We start from the raw sequence: 17,409 nt of genomic DNA, 5'->3' as shown, positions 1-17,409 counted from the left end.
AAGACACTCCATTTGAGGTCAGTGAGTCATTTGTGATGGATGCCGTCCCACCTCCTCTTTTACCCTCTCTAGTAGAATATAAAAAATTAAAATTTGGTGGGCAGGCCTCAGTGAGAACAACGGATGCGTCAGTACCAAGCCATGTCTCAGTTAAAAGAAGACAGTCTAACTTATTATCTAAAATCATGTCATTCATTAAAAAGGTTCTATTTAAAAGAGAGCGGACATTAAAAAGTGCTACATTGATGGTGACAGGTGGCTTGTTGATCATGGAGGTGGGGTATGGGTGTCTATTGAGTGGTCGGAGGTTATGAGGGTTCACAGGGTGAGTATGGCGGTGTCTGATGTGTCGATATAGTGTAATGATTACTGGAATGGAAGTAGTGTTGATGTAAGTTTGAGGTCCAAGTCCAGTATTATGTGTATGGTGGTCAGAGGTGGAACTGAGTGAATAGGAGCATGGACCTGGGGGACATCAATCAGAGTGGGACAGAGCAACAGGTGTGGGTTTGGGGATGATACCATGCTGAAGGCCAAAAGCCAGGTTGGATGAGAGCATGCGGGCACCTCCTCTGTTAAGATGAAGCCCGTCAGGTCCAAAGAGGTGTCGTCTCTCCCAGAAAACATCAAAGTTGTTGATGAAGCCGACGTGGTGGGAGTTGCAGGCAGAGGAGAGCCAGGTGTTGAGACTCAGCAGACGGCTGAATCTGCCGATCCCTCTGCCGCAGGTGGGGGTGGGGCCAGAAATAAAAACAGTCACTTTGGACTGTGAGATGGAATTAAAAAGGTGTCTAAAGTCCTGTTTTAAAAGTTCGGACTGTTGCCTGGCGATGTCGTTCGTACCTGCGTGGATAATAATCCTTTTCGCCTGCGGATGAGAGTTCAGGATGTCTGGTATTTTCCTGGTTACGTCGGAAACGGTGGCGCCGGGGAACGACAAAGTTAACGCCTCCCTCATGCGGACATGCCTCACAATGGAGTCCCCGATGACCAGGGTTGTCGGAGCGGCCGCTCGGTCTTCAGGGGAACAGGCCAGCTCAGCCACCCCACCACCCAAACCAGGGCCCCGTGTGTGATTCCTCGCCAGGTGGGAAGAGCGGGACGAGTGGTGGCGCACCGCATCCCTCACGAGCTGCTTACGCCGAGTTGCGGAGCGGGTCGGCGCCTGTGCCGGCAGACGGCTCCCTGTTGGACACCCACCAACCGAAGGGCTGCTGGCCGTGAGTGGAGGGAAGGTTGTGGTGTCCGTCAGCGGGGGCATGGTGCCTGTGGCCACAGCAACAGATGTTGACTCTTGGTGTGGGTCCCGGGTCGCCGACTTTTCGCTCACGGACAGAGCCGCGTATTTATTGGAGAGCGGTAACGGAGGAGAAGCAGCCCCGCCGTGAGTCCCGCTCGGAGCCCTCTTCCGCCCGCGGACAACCACTTCGGTCCAGGGGGTCCCCTTGTTTGGAGTGGAGCAGGCGGGCCGCCGACAGGGGGAGGACGGGTCCCAAAGAACCGTTTGCCCGAGCACGGAGGTGGTGTTCGGCGGAGCGAACTCACCGAATCGAGAGGTCTCCAGCCAGTTGGTCAGCGTCGGGAAACGGGTCTTGAGGGAGATCAGCACTGAATCCTTCCTCTGGAGTTCATTTGACATCCGCTCGATGTCCTCGAGAAGGTGAGCGATCTTCTCGTATGCTTTGTTCAGCATTTGTTCCAACTTTCCCGGCGAGTCGGCAGCGTCCAATGTTGGCATAATGAGGTACAAGCGTCACAGCTAAAAAGTTAGCTAGCTACGTTAGCTTCCACGGCTAACGACTTGGGCCACCACCAAGCCACCTCTGTCTCGCGCCGAGCGTCACCAAATGTGGAGGAGGCCCATCCAAGTATATTCAAAAGAAGAAGGCCCTGGACCAAAGATCCAAATATGTGGCAGAAATGTTGGAAAGGGAGAAGAAAATAACATTGAGTGTAAAGAAATACAAAGAACAAGCTGTCTTTAGGCAGAGAATGAAGTCAAGGAGTGTAGCAAAATATAGAAGTGATGTAGTGCCTCAAAACATAGTTAAAACATCTAGCATCAACAAGTATAGAAGTGACAGCTTGCACCGGGACAGAGTCAAGACACATAGCATCCAAAAGTATAAAAGTGACAGTTTGCACCAGGACATAGTCAAGACACGTAGCGTCCAGAAGTATGAAAGTGACAGCGAGCACAGGGACAGATTAAAGACACGTAGCGTCCAGAAGTATGAAAGTGACAGCGAGCACAGGGACAGATTAAAGACACGTAGCGTCCAGAAGTATAAAAGTGACAGCTTGCACAGGGACAGAGTCAAAACACGTAGCGTCCAGAAGTATGCAAGTGACAGTTTGCATCGGGACAGAGTCAAGACACGTAGCGTCCATAAGTATAAAAGTGACAGCGAGCACAGGGAACAGTCGCAGAGCATCAAAAAATATAAAATAGATACAAGGCACCGGGCCGTTGTAAAACTTGCTAGTATTAAGAAATATCACAGTAGTTTAGAACGTAAAATGAGTGTCATTGCAAATGTGAAGACACAAAGGCATGCTGCAAAGTTGCGAGAGGAAGAATTTGATGTTGTTGTAGAGAATTTTTTAGAGAAGGTGAAGAATGGGCCCCAGTTTGTCTGCTGTGTGTGCCATAGGTTGATGTTTAAACATCAGGTCCTGCAGTGTCACAGAGAGCATTATAGCAAAAGTAGTGCAAGTGCTTCTCTTGTGAACACGTGCATTAATGAGCAGTATTTGCACAAATGTGATGTAGAGTGCACAGTACCATGTGTGTTGTTGGAGTCTGGTAGGGGGCAGCTGTGGATTTGCTACACTTGCCATTATAAAGTTAGCAAAGGGGAATTCCCACCTGAATGTGTTGCAAATAATTTGAGTGTGGACCCGATTCCTCCTGAGCTGGCTTGCTTAAACAGCTTAGAGCAACACTTAATTGCACTAAATATCCCCTTCATGAAAATGCTAGCATTGCCCAAAGGGGGGCAAAATGGTGTCCATGGGCCTGTGACTTGTGTTCCGGCCAATGTAGTTGAAACGACAAATTTGTTGCCACGGTCCAATATGGAAGGCTCTATGCTCCGTGTCAAGCTCAAAAGAAAGTTAACTTACAAAGGACACTATGAGTACCATTTTGTAGACAGCATGCACATTCGAGAAGCCTTAAGGTATTTAAAAGAGTCAAATGTGCATTATGAAGATATAGAGTACAACGAGGAGTGGGTCAATGACTTTTGTAGGGAACCTGATGCCTCTCAGGTGGAGGACAGTGTTCCTGCTGTAGATGTCACACCGCCTCTAGATGCAGAAGATGAACAGCTCCATGATAGACAGCAACACTGCATGTTTCAGGACACTTGTTTAATGCCAGTTGACATCGGTCAGGAAGTGTTGGATCAGTACTATGACAATATATTGAATGTGGCTCCGGCAGAAGGCAATAATCCTGTAAGGTTGCTTTCTGACCATTCAAATGAAGCTAGATGTTTCCCAGTGTTATTTCCACGCGGCCGTTTCACATTTCATGATACACGGCAATATAGACTGACTGCATCTAGATATTTTAATAATCGTGTCATGCATGCTGATAAGCGGTTTGGGCAGAATGTGGAATACATATTCTATGCTCAGTATTTGTGTGAACTTCTGCAGGTGGTGTCGAGCATTTCCATTGCTTTACGCAAAGGAATTGCTGGTTTGGTGGCAAAAATGGCCAAGGATTTGTTGACCAACGATGAGTCGTTAAAGACATTGTTGGAATGTGACCAGGGCTATCGTTTTCTGAAGCCCATCAGAGGCACTCCAGCCTTTTGGCAGAGTACGCAGCGCGATATTTTGGCTTGTGTGCGTCAGCTTGGTGTTCCCACGTGGTTTTGCTCTTTTTCGTCTGCTGATTTACGGTGGCAAAACATGTTAGACTGTGTTTTGATACAAGAGGGAAGAACGCAAACAGCTGCAGAGTTGGAGTGGGCTGATAGGTGCGACTTGTTGCGACGCAATCCTGTGACTGCTGCACGTATGTTTGATTTCCGGTGGCATGTTTTTCTGAGAGAGGTGATAATGTCTAAGAGCCAACCGATTGGCAAAGTTGTGGACTATTTTTACAGGGTCGAGTTTCAACAGCGTGGTTCTCCACATGTCCACTGTTTGTTCTGGGTAGACAAAGCCCCGAAGATTGATGTAAACACTGATGAGGAAGTTACTGACTTTATTGATAGATACGTCACCTGTGAATTGCAGACACAGGATGAAGTATTGTCAGACACGGTGTCGTCTGTGCAGCAGCATTCATAGCGACATTCCAAAACATGTAAAAAGAAAAATACCACGTGTCGTTTTGGTTTTCCTAAACCTGTGTCTGGCCGAACATTCATTAGCCGTCAGTTTGAGGGACAAGGAGACAAAACGTGCAGTTGCCAGAGTAGCCAAACTGGCATTAAAACATGCACATGTCCGAAAGTCTCCAAAAGTTCTGTAGACATGAAAGCAGAAGAGGCATCAGAAATCATAAAATCCATAAAAACAGCCCTGGCTGACGAGAACCACACTTATCAAAGTGTGGAACATTTGTTCCATAGTCTGGGTATAACCCAAGAAATTTTTGAGACTGCACACCGCCGCTTGGGTCGGCGTACAGAGGTCATAATAAGGCGCCAAATAAATGAAATTTGGATCAATCCGTACAGCAAACCTCTGCTGAAATGCTGGAATGCAAACATGGACATCCAGTATGTAGTTGATGCATATGCCTGCGTAGTGTACATCATTTCGTACGTTTCCAAAGCTGAAAGGGAGATTGGATTGCTGCTGAGTAATGCCCAGAAAGAAGCATCCAAACAGGCAAACGTCAGTGCCAAAGTTTGCCGTTTAATGACATGTGCTTGGCACAATTTGCTTCGGAATACCGCATCATCAGCAAAAACGAAAGGTCGGCATCCAAAATAGAACTTAAAAACAACTACGGACATGTGACAAAACGTACACGGACCAAACCTGCCGTAGTACGCTCTGCGCGCTTTTCAGAAACCAAAAACCCAGAGTTGTATTATCGTAGCCTTTTGCAGTTGTATCTGCCATACCGAGTGGATTTGCAGTTAAGACCTGCCAACTGCCCAACATTTGAAGAATTTTATGACAATGGTGCGGTCCGATTAAATGATGGGTCGATGCATTCTGTCCGATCCATCGTGGATGTAAATCAACAACACTTTGACAGTAGCGGGGATGAACTGGACAGCATCCAAAGATCTATTGATCACAGCGGTGTTGCTGAGGATGCGTGGTGTCTGTTGTGTCCCGAACAAGAATTAGAACGGCTACAGTGTGAAGAAGAGCGTCAGAAAAAACATCAATTAGTAGAAGAAGAGGCAGAAATAATACCTGATTTGGCAAATGAAAATAGACCAGCTCTAAATATCCAAAAACAAAACTCATTGAGTCGAAATGATGGCTTGGCATTGATCCGCTCCCTAAATAATACTCAAATGGACATTTTTTACAAAATTAGACAGTGGTGCCTCGAGAAAGTAGGTGGGAGAAAACCCGAGCCATTACATTTATTCATCACAGGTGGCGCCGGGACAGGAAAAAGCCACCTAATTAAAGCCATCCATTATGAGGCTACCAGGTTGTTGTCAACAATGTGTCGGCAACCGGACAATATTTCTGTCTGTCTAGCTGCACCAACAGGGATTGCTGCTTACAATTTGAATGCCACAACAATACACAGCACATTGAGCATTGGCAAGGATACCCGTTTGCCTTACACACCACTGGGTGAGGAAACGGTGAATTCCTTGGGTGCCAAGTTCGCGGACCTCCAAATTTTGATTAGCGATGAAATATCGATGGTTGATCACAAGTTGTTGATGTACATTCATGGTAGGCTCCGACAAATTAAGCAAACCGGTGACTATGCTGCATTTGGCAACGTCAGCATCATCGCCGTCTGTGATTTTTACCAGTTACCGCCAGTCAAAGGAAAGCCTCTTTATGTCGAAGACGCCACTTTCAACTTGTGGACAAATCTTTTCAGTGTTGTCGAACTGACAACGATAGTCCGGCAAAAAGATAATCAGTTTGCAGCATTGCTAAATAGACTCCGCAAACATCCAAAAGGCGCGGCGTTGTTGGAAACAGACATAGAACTTTTGAAACAGCGCGAAACGGGTGAGGTCAGCTCCGCGTTACATGTGTTTCCAACCAATCAACAAGTAAACGAATACAATCTAAAACAGCTTTTCAGGATCTGTCCGGAGTACACGACGATAAAAGCTGAGGATTTCAGCCAAAACAAAAAATCCGGTAAATTAGAAAGAAAAGTAGGGCACCACAGCAAAGTTTACAACACGTGTTTAGAGGAAACTCTGCACATCGCTAAAGATGCACATGTAATGCTTTGCAAAAACATCGATATTGACGACGGCTTAGTTAACGGGGTTAGTGGCACTGTCTCTGATGTTCTTTTCCAAAAGGATGACACATTTCCGAGTAAGATCTATATAAAGTTTGATGATGCCAAAGTAGGTCAACAAAGGCGCGCACAAACTGCTGAGTCTGTCACGCTAAAAGACAGTACATTTATTGTGCCAGAGGAAGAAAAAGTAACTAAAAGTGGTGGCATGCGTCGCCAGTTCCCTCTGAAGCTCGCTTGGGCTTGCACGGTACATAAAGTCCAGGGTGTTACCGTGGGCAATGTAGTTGTGTCTCTAGACAGGGTGTTTTCCGCAGGGCAGGCGTATGTTGCATTGAGTCGGGTCACAGCTTTAGACGGTTTGATTATTGAAAAGTTTAATGCCGAAAAGATTTACTGTAATGATGCCATTAAGAATGCTGTAGGTAGGATGCCAGCATTTTTGACAGAAAGTGAACCAACACAAACAAATGTACAACCACCACATTTCACAATTTATTTGATGAATGTCCAAAATTTGACAAAACATGCGTCAGATTTGGCAGCATGTACACAGCACCTGCAGCCTAACTGCATCGCTGTGACAGAAACGTGGCTGCCAACGGCATGTACACCCAGGAGTGTAACCATTCCTGGGTATCATTTCCATAGCCAACCACGATGTTTGTCTTACTCCAGCAGTAACCCTGCTTTGGTAGAATTACAAGGGCAACAGCATGGCGGAGTTGGCATGTACATTGCAGACCACCTGCACTGTAGTGTTGTCTCCGCCCCAAACTTCAACTTGGAAGTTTTACTGGTGAACTGCTCCGCACCCAGTGTGTTAATAGCAGTTGTGTATCGACCACCCTCCTATCCAATGGCGTTGTTTCAAGGTCACCTTGGCACGCTGCTGGATTGGTTGCACCAGAAGTACGCCAGCATTGTCGTACTGGGAGATTTTAATGAAAATTTGTTAAAATCTTCCACTATCAGCACATTCATGGCTAGGAAAGGGTTCTGCCAGTCAGTCAAACATCCTACCACAGAAAAGGGTACACTAATTGACCATGTATATGTCAAAACATCACACTTTGATGTAGAATCGGTTGTGATGCCCACCTATTTCAGTAACCATGAAGGGATTTTGTGCTCTTTTAAACACCAAATTTAAAATGCACACACACACACGCACACACACATTCCACTTCAGCATCTTATAGTGTGTAAAATAGGTTCAGGTTCGACCAGTGGACAATTTACAATCCACGAGTTTACTTGCCCACGAGAACGGTGGATTGTATTTGTCAATCACTGAATAAAAGTGAAACCACTGGCCAAAATTAAGATCCCAGTTTCTGTTTAGGATGGTAACTATTTTCCTTATTTGTCAAACCAGAAAATTAACATTGTACATATTGTAAACATGTACATTTTGTGAACATGTACATATTGTAAACATGTACATATTGTAAATATGTAAATATTGTAACCTCTGCATATATTTTAAATAGTATACATATTGTAAAAATGTATATATGTATATATGTAAATAGTACCTGATGAAATGATCCCAGCGCTGCCTCACTCACCTGTCCTCTTGTCTTGGTAGTTACCGCCTGTCTGCCTTAAAATTAAATACTAAAGGGATTCAAACCTTTTTGAACACAAAGAGTTGATATTTTTCTAACCAGATTGTATTAGTCAATCACTGGCGCAAAATTCAACCACTGCCCAAAATTAAGATTCAAAGGGATTAAAACTAAGACTTTTCTGAAGACATAGTTGGTATTTTTCTTACCAGTGGACAATTTACAATCCACGAGTTTACTCAACCACAAGAACGGTGGATTGTGTTTGTCAATCACTGATGAAAAAATACGTTTTTTCAGACACGGTAATGAAGACAATGAGGGCAATGTAAATATGTAAAAATGTAAATATGTGAATACTGTGAATGTATATTGTGATGTATATTGTGACTAACCTCTGCTCTTGTCTTTCTAGTTGCCGCCTGTCTTCAGTTCCACGCACATCATCTTTATATTAACATAGTAGCAGTAGAGGTACATGCGTAGATTTAACATAGTAGCAGTAGAATAGCATAGAAGTAAAACTAATCCCATAAGTGCATCATACCAACTATTATAATAGCAATGTAGTCGTTTGCATGCATGTGAGTTTTCATCAACAGGACAAGACCCCTCTGACGGTGTGAGTGTCCTCTGACAACTGCTGCATGTGGTAAGATATGGAGCTGTTTTCACTATTCATATTGGTCAAATTCTGTTCATGTGTGAAACACTTGACTTTTTTGCCACTTGACATTATACTCATGTGATTTCTCCCGATACGTAAACCGGGCTCCAGACCACAAGTTAAACTTTGCTTTGTAGGTAAAATACATCTTGAAATGTTGCCAGTCACAAAACATTTTCTTTTTGACCAAGTAGCTTTAATTAGCTGGAAGTTGGAAACACCTCCACTATGCTAAATGGGACACAGAATCTTACATGAGTTTATGTTCTGCAGGGGAAAAATGTTAACCTGTTAACCAAAATGTGTGGGGGCCTTGTGCTTGTGCTACTAAAATTATACTTAGAATGCCATGGTACTCGTAGTACAAAAAACCTTCCTCATTCTGTCTTCTTTGACCTTTTTATATGATCTGCTCATAGCAAGTTTACTAACGTATTTGCTTTCCCGCTTTCTCTGACCTGTAGTGAATGCTTGCTGCTTCCAGAGGAGCTCCCACCGTTGCACCATGACATCCACCCATTGCTGACTGGAAAGGATACTGGTGATTCCAGGAACTGGTCATCATGGGACTGCAACTGCTGATCCTTTCCTCCACCCATTCTTAACCCTCTGTCCTTTCTTCACCACTGTCTACCTACCATCTCACCATGTCATCCCTCTCAACCCAACCAGTCGAGACAGAAGGCCGCCCCATAGAGCCTGGGTTCTGTCCAAGGTTTCTCAAAGAGTTTTTCCTTGCCTCCGTTGCCAAGTGCTTGCTCGTGTGGGGTTCAGTTGGTTCTCTTTCTCGAGCCTGTGATTCTAGAAAACTTCCATATGATGATTTGTATTGACACTATATGAAATAAATTGGCTTGACATAACTGCTTTTGTCATTTCTGCATGTTTAGTACATAACCCCACACGTGTTCATTCATAGTTTAGACAATCTACAATGTCAACTCAGTCTCTGCTGCTATCCTGCAAAACACTCCACCCACTTTGACCCTGGGTGGACCACAGAGATGCTTCACAGACCAAGGACCCAACCAGCAATCGTGATCGAGTCCACCATCATGGCACACAGGCTGCCCGCTAACCAACATTCGTAATCCAGTCCACCAGCACAGCATACTGGCTGCCCACTGATAAATTAGTGAAAATAGAAATGATACAAAATGCAATAATTTGTATATTCCATAGCTTTCTGGCTACTTCGATATGTGTCACCTCCCCAAATAAAAGTAAGTAACCGTAAGATAAATTATAGGATCACACTTGCTCCAACCCACTAACAACTGTTGTCTTGAGGAAAAAACACCTTATTGCCACTTTAATCCCCACTAATTTAATAAATAGGTGGACACCACTCCTTAAGGGGATTGGTTTTTACTGTACATGTAAGTTACATACTTCTCTCATGCACACACCAACAATTATGAAAAATGTCATGTCCAATTTATTAACTACATATAGTATCCAGACCTCTTTGATGCAAATGTGCGCTGTTAAAGTAAATATTAAAAAAAATTACATTTGTGTGTATTTATATTTGCAATGTAAAATTGATGTTGATGAAAAATTGACTGTAAATGGTTGTCTATATGTGCCCTGCCATGGGCTGGGACCAGTCCAGGATGTACCCCACCTCTCATCGAAATATAGCTGGGATATAGATGTGTCCATAATTGACTGTGTCGCAGGGTGTTATGACATATATTGACAACTCTGCTTCACCGTCGCCACGTCAGGGCCGGACGCCGCCTGCTTCTAGACTTTCTGCCGGAGCCCAGGTTCCACACCCAGGGCGCCCCTCTGAGGATGCCTACCTCGCGCTTGGTCAAGGGGGCCCCCCGGAGGGTGTTTACCACCACTGCCGACCCAACCATTCCCTCCATTACTTGGAGGGGGCCTGCCACCCCGGCCGACTCCCTGAGGGGTCCGTCGGCGACCCACCTCCGGTCCCCCACCACCCATCGCTCTGACTTTGAACTGTTTCGGACGTCTGAGATCCGTCTTTGAGGGGGTGTACTGTCACGCTCTGTGTGTAAATTTGTGACCTTTGAGCCAATGGCTAAATTTATCGCAAACCGCCCATTTAAGAGCCAAAAACTCCAGTCTGTGGGCAGGATAGTTCGCTTGACTGCTACTGAGAGTTTTGCTTGCGTACTTGGAACAGGACAGCACCCAGACCATCAAGGGAAGCATCGGTACAGAGGATGTCAAAGTCCGGGTGTGCCAGCACCACACTTTTGAGGAGGGCACTCTTGAGGTCTTGGAACGCCTTGTCACAAGCAGGAGTCCAATCCTGAGGAGATAATTTTCTAAAAGTGCCTGCTCGTCTCCGCCCAAAGCAACCCTTGGCACTCCTCTTCTGTCCCACTGTCAAAGTGTAGAGCGGTTTTGCTATGGACGAACAGCCAGGAATGAAATGCTGATAGTATAAAGCACCATGCCAAGGAAGGAATGACTTGACCTTCTGCTGCGATGGGGTGCAGCCATCGTCTTCCATAAGGTCTGTCTTCTCGAAAGCTGAGATGACTTTCACTTTCTCCTGGTCAACTGAGACACCACTACTGTCCACCACATGACCAAGAAACCTCACAGACCTGCGCAAAAAGTAGCACTCCTTCTGTGCCAGCTTCAGGTTGTTCGTTAAACACATGGCATGATGTTGGGAGATTATAGGACAACCTTGGCACTTTCTAAACTTGAGGCTCTCTGTTAGGTGCTAGCATGATGACTATTAGCATGTTAGCATTTTAGCTAATTTGTAACTATGCACATGCAACTATGCATATGCATATTTAACTATGTCACAGTGTGTCTCTGTGTGGAGTTTGCATGTTCTTCCCATGCACGTGTGGGTTTTTTTTTCCTCCCACATACCAAAAACATGCTAGGTCAATTGGCGACTCTAAATCCATAGGTATGAATGTGAGTGTGAATGGTTGTTTGTCTATATGCCCTGTGACTGGCTGGCCACCAGTCCAGGGTGTACCCCGCCTCTCGCCCCAAGACAGCTGGGATAGGCTCCAGCACCTCCACGATCCTCATGAGGATAAGCGGTAGAACAGTGTTTTTCAACCTTTTTTGAGTCACGGCACGTTTTTTACATTGGAAAAATCTTGTGGCACACCCCTAACCAAAAATGTTCCAAAATGTCACCATGACCTCACACGTGCATCAAAAAGTCTATGGGAGGAACAAGGTAGGTGTTGCCACACGGACCAAGATTACATTGCTCTGCCAGTCTTTACACCACAGACACTCCACAGTAGCCACGTTTTTACATGACGAGTTTTCTCTTTCCAAATGACCTTTCGGGAAACAATGGTATCCATGGAAAGGAATATTCCAATCTCTTGTCTACATGCACCATTAAATTCAACCAGAATAGTCAATGGGTCATGTGCAGTAAAACGTAAACATCAACATCATGTGATACCGGCTTCCCAGAATTTTTCTTTCACTTGTTGGAATAACTCTGTATTGTCAGTTTTTCATCTGTCCAGTCTTGAAATTTAGTTTGAATCAAAAACAAACTTTGCTTAGTCCAATGCCGATTGCTGGCCTCCATTTTTAAAAGTGAAGAACGTCTGGATCTGCGTGTTACGTCATATCTGAGCATGCGCTGAAAGAACGCACCCGGGATAAATTTTAACAGGAAAAGATCACATTCAATCTTGCTAATATTTTATTATTAAACTCGGGACATGTTTTCTAATGATATATATTCTTTTTTAATAAAACTGGACTTGTGAATAAAGTATAGAAGTGTTTAGATTCTGTTCCACAGATGGCGCTAATGCACACGAAAGCTGCTTGCCAACCGCCAATAAACAACAGAAGAAGAAAAACACCACGGAGAAGAACGTACCCTGACAAATTTCCGTTTGAGCGGGTACAAGACACCTGAATTGGATTGGTTAAAGGAATATTCCATCCCTGTTCAATTCTTTCCGTTTGAGCAAATACACCAAATGCAATTGGAATATTTGGGTCCATATATTCATGGCTATTGACATAATATTTGCAAATGATGATTAATCAATGTTAACTATAAAAAGTGATATTGGATAATTCCTCACGGCACACCTGGCAGTTTCTCAAGGTACACTAGTGTGCCGCGGCACAGTGGTTGAAAATCACTGCGGTAGAAAACGAATGAATGAACAAAATGTCATAGGAGAAAAACAAAATGTTGTTCTGGTTGTAAAAGCGTTTGTGTGCATTGGTAGTAAAGTGGTGTGTGTACATTTTTAGATGCCGTCAACACCATCACCGCCTTGCAGTCCAGAGACAGTGCTTTAGAGAGACATCTGCACAAGTCCTCAATGCCACTACTGCACATTGTCCTGGATGAAACCAGCCCGTTAATTTTAACACAGGAAATGTATACACCTACTAGATCTACTGTAAAGTTGCATTGGTAAAACAAGGCTAATGTAAGCTTTTCTATGGTAAAAACTAACATGATTACACAAATGTATGTTAACACAACAAATACATTTCAGGATTGTGGCACAGAAGCTGGTCGACGCATTTGTACTGTCCTGGCCACTCACTCCCAGATGGATTTGACGATTGCACTCGCAATATTCAGTGCACGTTTATGGCACTGACGTTCTTGGCCTACCATGCTGAGGGGTTTCATTTTGATGCAGACGTTCTTGACAGAGTTCTTGAAAATGGAGACTCGCTCTATGCGTGGACAATATGTGGGCTAGGACTACGTTTAATCAGCAATCATTTAACCAAAGAGGAAATGCCAAAGATAGTTCACACCGACAACAATGCATACACAGTTACACAGTTAGAGCCGAAATTTGGTTTGGTGAGGGATCGCAGCAATTCCCTAATAGATCCTTATTTGTTGCCACTTGCCAGACAACTTGAGTGCCTCTCACAAGATGTCACTCATGCTTTTCTGATTGTGGCTCCAGAGTGCTTTGCGGTTTTTCGTGATAGGTCAGGATGCTACGGTTTTTTTGATTCGCACAGTCGATCTTCAGTAGGTTTGCCAGTCCCAAACAGAACTGTGATTATGATGATATGATGATGATAGTCGACCATGTGCATGAGCTCCTTTCAGATCGCAGTCCCGATGCAAACTACGAGTTGGTACCGGTTTCCTTTGGATTAGAACAGATAGCAAGTGACAGACAGGTACAGTTGGATGTCGTAATAATTTCAGAGCCCACCAAAGTAACAGACGCAGCAATAAGAGAATGTGTTGAGACAGATCACGAGGAGCTGATAGTACCACCATGCGTCCATGTACAAACAGATTTTCCCAAAGTGAGTAAAACGAGGTGACGGACCGCTATGAAAGAGGCACTCAAGTGCCAACAATGTAGACCGTATGAAGCTTCAAAAGAACCCGATCCCCGTGAAAAAAAACATCTACAAATGAAGGTCAAGTATGTAACAGACACTAATTACCATCAACAAAAATTAAACAGCTTTACATAAAATAGAAACTTTAGCTTTAATTAAACAGCTAAACATAATATGCACGTAGCTGAAAAATATCACAGAAGTCTGACAACCAAAAATACTTTAATGTCAGCATATGTTGGGAAAAAGTATCAATCTGATCTGGCTTTTGTTGAACGACAGAAGCTGACCTCAGGGAAGGGTATCACCTGGATCCAGATATTCAGGTGAGACGAATGTTATATCAGAGGGAGCGGTATCACCGGGATCCAGCTTTCCAGGCAAGATATAGGGTGTATCTAAGAGATAAATATCGCAACCATCCAGGTTTTAAGCAAAGGTGGGCGGTTTTCATGAAAACGTGGATGCAGAAGCATAGAAATGATCCTTATTTTCAAAATAAGAAATATGAAATAAGAAACGGACATTCTAATGTAAGGCTACATCATGTTCAGCGTTGCGAAAAGAACAGTCTTACCGGGCAGCGTATTCGGCACAAATTACAATGCGCGCTTCAAGTAAAGACTAAATACATGACTATAACTCTGCATTCAGCCAACAATGTGCAGGATCCAGCAAGCGCTGTAATGAAAGCAGCAATATCGTCTTTCCGCGAAAGAGTCGCACATGTGTTTGTACTGTATGCCACCGTGCTGAAATGGAAGCAGCAGTGAACTCACTACCTAGGCCACGTAGCGAAGCTCAACTGCTGCAGGTAAAGCTAAAGAGACACATTCGGTATAAAGGACATCAGCATTTTTATACGGTAAATATGGCGAATGTTATACTAGTAGGGCTCAGGACGCTGATACACACTCATCCACAGTACAGGGATGTGTGCATCAATGAGAGTGCAGCAGCTGAAAGTGTCCTTGAAGGGGAAGAGGAGCCATCCGCCCCGCCATCATGCAGCAAGAGGCCAGCAATGCCCAAGTTATGCAGGCACAGCATGTTGAATGTGATCAGGAGGAACTTCGGCCGGGCCTCATGCTCGATACATGCATGCAGCCGCTTGACATTTCACAGGAAAGTCTTTCATTTGGGGATGGGATATTCAGCATTGCTCCTGCCCAACAAAACAAGCCTGTTGGATTTTTTGCTGTGCCGCAGCTGGAGGCCATGGCCTTTCCTGTTCTGTTCCCAACGGGAAAGAACACGATGGATGAGGAGAGGATCATTAAAGTATCACCAAGTTCTTACTTCAACACCAGATTGTTTTCCGTGGATCCACACTTTGCTGAAGATCAGGGCTACCTTTTCTTTGCCCAATTTGTCATTGAAACATACATGGCCAATAACAGCATGTCTATTCAGACGCGGAAGGGAAAACCTCATACTGCGGATGGGAGGAAAATTCTGAACCGGATGATCCAGGACAAGGAGGCGTTGGAGCGGCTCATACAGAACAGGGAAGCGACCAGATTTATGCAGCCACTCCGAGGAACACCAGCATACTGGGAGAAAGCTCACCGGGAGCTCCATGCGATGGCCAGGCAGTTGAGGGAGTCCAAGGAAAAGCTGAAACAGGTAAGAGAGAGGCTTATGGACACACGGGTTCCGGAGGATTTGACGGACCTGCTCAACGTGTGCCAGCTGACCCTGGGTCAGTATAAGCACTACGTTGAGAACCTCAGTACTGGGATGGCTGTGCACTTTAAGCGTACACTGCAAGAAAGTTGGACTAATGCCTACAACCCCCATCTGCTGCGGGCGTGGAACGCCAACATGGACATCCAGTATATTTTGGATGATATCAGCTGCATCATGTACATGATGTCGTACATTTCCAAGCCGGAGCATGAGATGACGAGTTCCTCAAATCTGTCATCAAGGACGTGCAAAAGTCTGACGTCAACCAGAAGGAGGAGATGCCAAAGATCATGCAGGTGTATTCAAAGCACAGAGAGGTAAGTGCTCAGGAAGCAGTGGCACGAACTTGCAGTTTGTCCCTGAAGAAGTCCTCACGCAATGTGGTGTTCCTCCAAACCGACGAGGACGGTTTGCGAATGAGATTCAGCTGAAGTCTGGATGTCAAGTTTGCCAGAAAAGTACGCCAACAGACCACCTATGCAGGGGTTTGAGTATATGTGTCTGGCAAAGTTTGCGTCTGATTACAGGGTGGTCTACGGTTACGAGAGAGAAGGGCCAAATGTCATTTCCCTTTTGAACGACATGGGTTGCATTCAGAAGAGGACCATGGGAAAACCTGCCATCATAAGATACACACGGTTTTCCATCACAAAGTTTCCTGAAAAATATTACAGGGCCCTTCTCAAACTCGCCCCACAGGATGGACCACGAGTTGACCAGCGACTCCCACCCAACGTATGAGTCTTTGTCCCTGGACGGACGGTCAAGACTAGGTCCGGCGAAGGCCATCATTTATGAGAAAATGAAGCGGTTTGAGGGCCAAGCGAAGAAACTGGACAAGGCTTTGGAGCGACTCCAACAGGAGGGTCCAGCTGTTAATGCGTGGAACTCTTTTGCGCCAGAGGTGGAAGCAGAGGGCCGAATGTCTTGCTCCGCTGAAGGCCATGATGCCAAACGCAGCGGACGAGCAGGATGAGCAGGATGACGTTCCTGCCTATCAGGCTGACCTTTCCGGCGCCCCAACGCTGACGGTCTTTGAATCACCCTAGTTGAGTCCGGACTTTGTGAGGAGGATGTACCGCAGTCTTAACATCATCAATCTATGCCGTACGCGACTGGTGTTTGCAGCGTGTTTCTGATCGCGACCTTGAGCCCTTTCATTATTTCATCTCAGGGAGAGATGTCATCAAGCGCATTTACCAGGAGGCCACCAAGATTTTTTCGGCAGCTTCCCGGCATTCGTGCCGATGCGGATTTGTCTCAGCCTACGGTTCTGCTGACGTCATTTAGCGGCACAGCTGCATTCAACATTTATGGGAAAACCCTTCACTCTGTCTTGAAGCTCCCAAGAAGTTTGAGGCCTCCATATCAAGGACTCGACAACGCGCTGGACACCTTGCAGGTGAGTCTTTCTAACGTGGATATTTTAATCATTGATGAAATGTCAAGGATCTTTTTGCATATGTCCACTGACGGTTCCAGCAAATCAAGGGCAACCGGAAGCCCTTTGGAGGGATATCTGTGCTTGCAGTTGGGGACTTTTACCAGCTGCCACCTACTGGAAGGGCCAAACTCCTCTGTGTGTATGAGGATAATGTCCTTGACCTCTGGACCAACTTTCAGTTGGTTCGACTTACAGAGGAGGACCTGACCTTTGCCCAGCTTTTGAATAGGGTAAGGGAAAAGCGGAAGGAGGAGCCCTTGTATGAAAGTGACCGGGCTTTACTGCAGCAGGC

At 45.2% G+C, this 17,409-nt stretch overlaps 2 protein-coding genes across 2 annotated transcripts; both read left to right on the top strand.

Moving 5' to 3' along the window:
* The first annotated feature begins 2,870 nt into the window (after window positions 1–2,870).
* LOC131101726 (uncharacterized) lies at window positions 2,871–4,990 on the top strand. The gene has a single exon (XM_058047067.1). The coding sequence runs from the start codon at window positions 2,971–2,973 to the stop codon at window positions 4,306–4,308; it is 1,338 nt and encodes a 445-aa protein (XP_057903050.1). The 5' UTR covers window positions 2,871–2,970; the 3' UTR covers window positions 4,309–4,990.
* Window positions 4,495–9,385, top strand: LOC131102132 (uncharacterized). Its single transcript, XM_058047632.1, has 3 exons — window positions 4,495–4,597; window positions 4,855–8,650; window positions 9,130–9,385. Exons 1-2 carry the CDS (start codon window positions 4,495–4,497, stop codon window positions 7,578–7,580), a joined length of 2,829 nt encoding a protein of 942 aa, XP_057903615.1. The 3' UTR covers window positions 7,581–8,650; window positions 9,130–9,385.
* Window positions 9,386–17,409: the final 8,024 nt, after the last annotated feature.

The sequence above is a fragment of the Doryrhamphus excisus genome, chromosome 14 (genome assembly GCF_030265055.1).
Source record: "Doryrhamphus excisus isolate RoL2022-K1 chromosome 14, RoL_Dexc_1.0, whole genome shotgun sequence".
In the NCBI taxonomy this organism is placed as follows: domain Eukaryota; kingdom Metazoa; phylum Chordata; class Actinopteri; order Syngnathiformes; family Syngnathidae; genus Doryrhamphus; species Doryrhamphus excisus.
Note: the sequence above shows the minus strand (reverse complement) of the source record. Positions and strands in the feature narration are given on the sequence as shown.

Bases quoted from the DNA above. Each gene is read 5' to 3' on its own strand.
- LOC131102132 (XM_058047632.1), top strand. From the start codon at position 4,495: ATGAAAGCAGAAGAGGCATCAGAAATCATAAAATCCATAAAAACAGCC. The intron at 4,598-4,854 runs GTATAACCCAAG...GCATCCAAACAG, and splicing joins ACATTTGTTCCATAGTCTGG to GCAAACGTCAGTGCCAAAGT.
- LOC131101726 (XM_058047067.1), top strand. From the start codon at position 2,971: ATGAAAATGCTAGCATTGCCCAAAGGGGGGCAAAATGGTGTCCATGGG.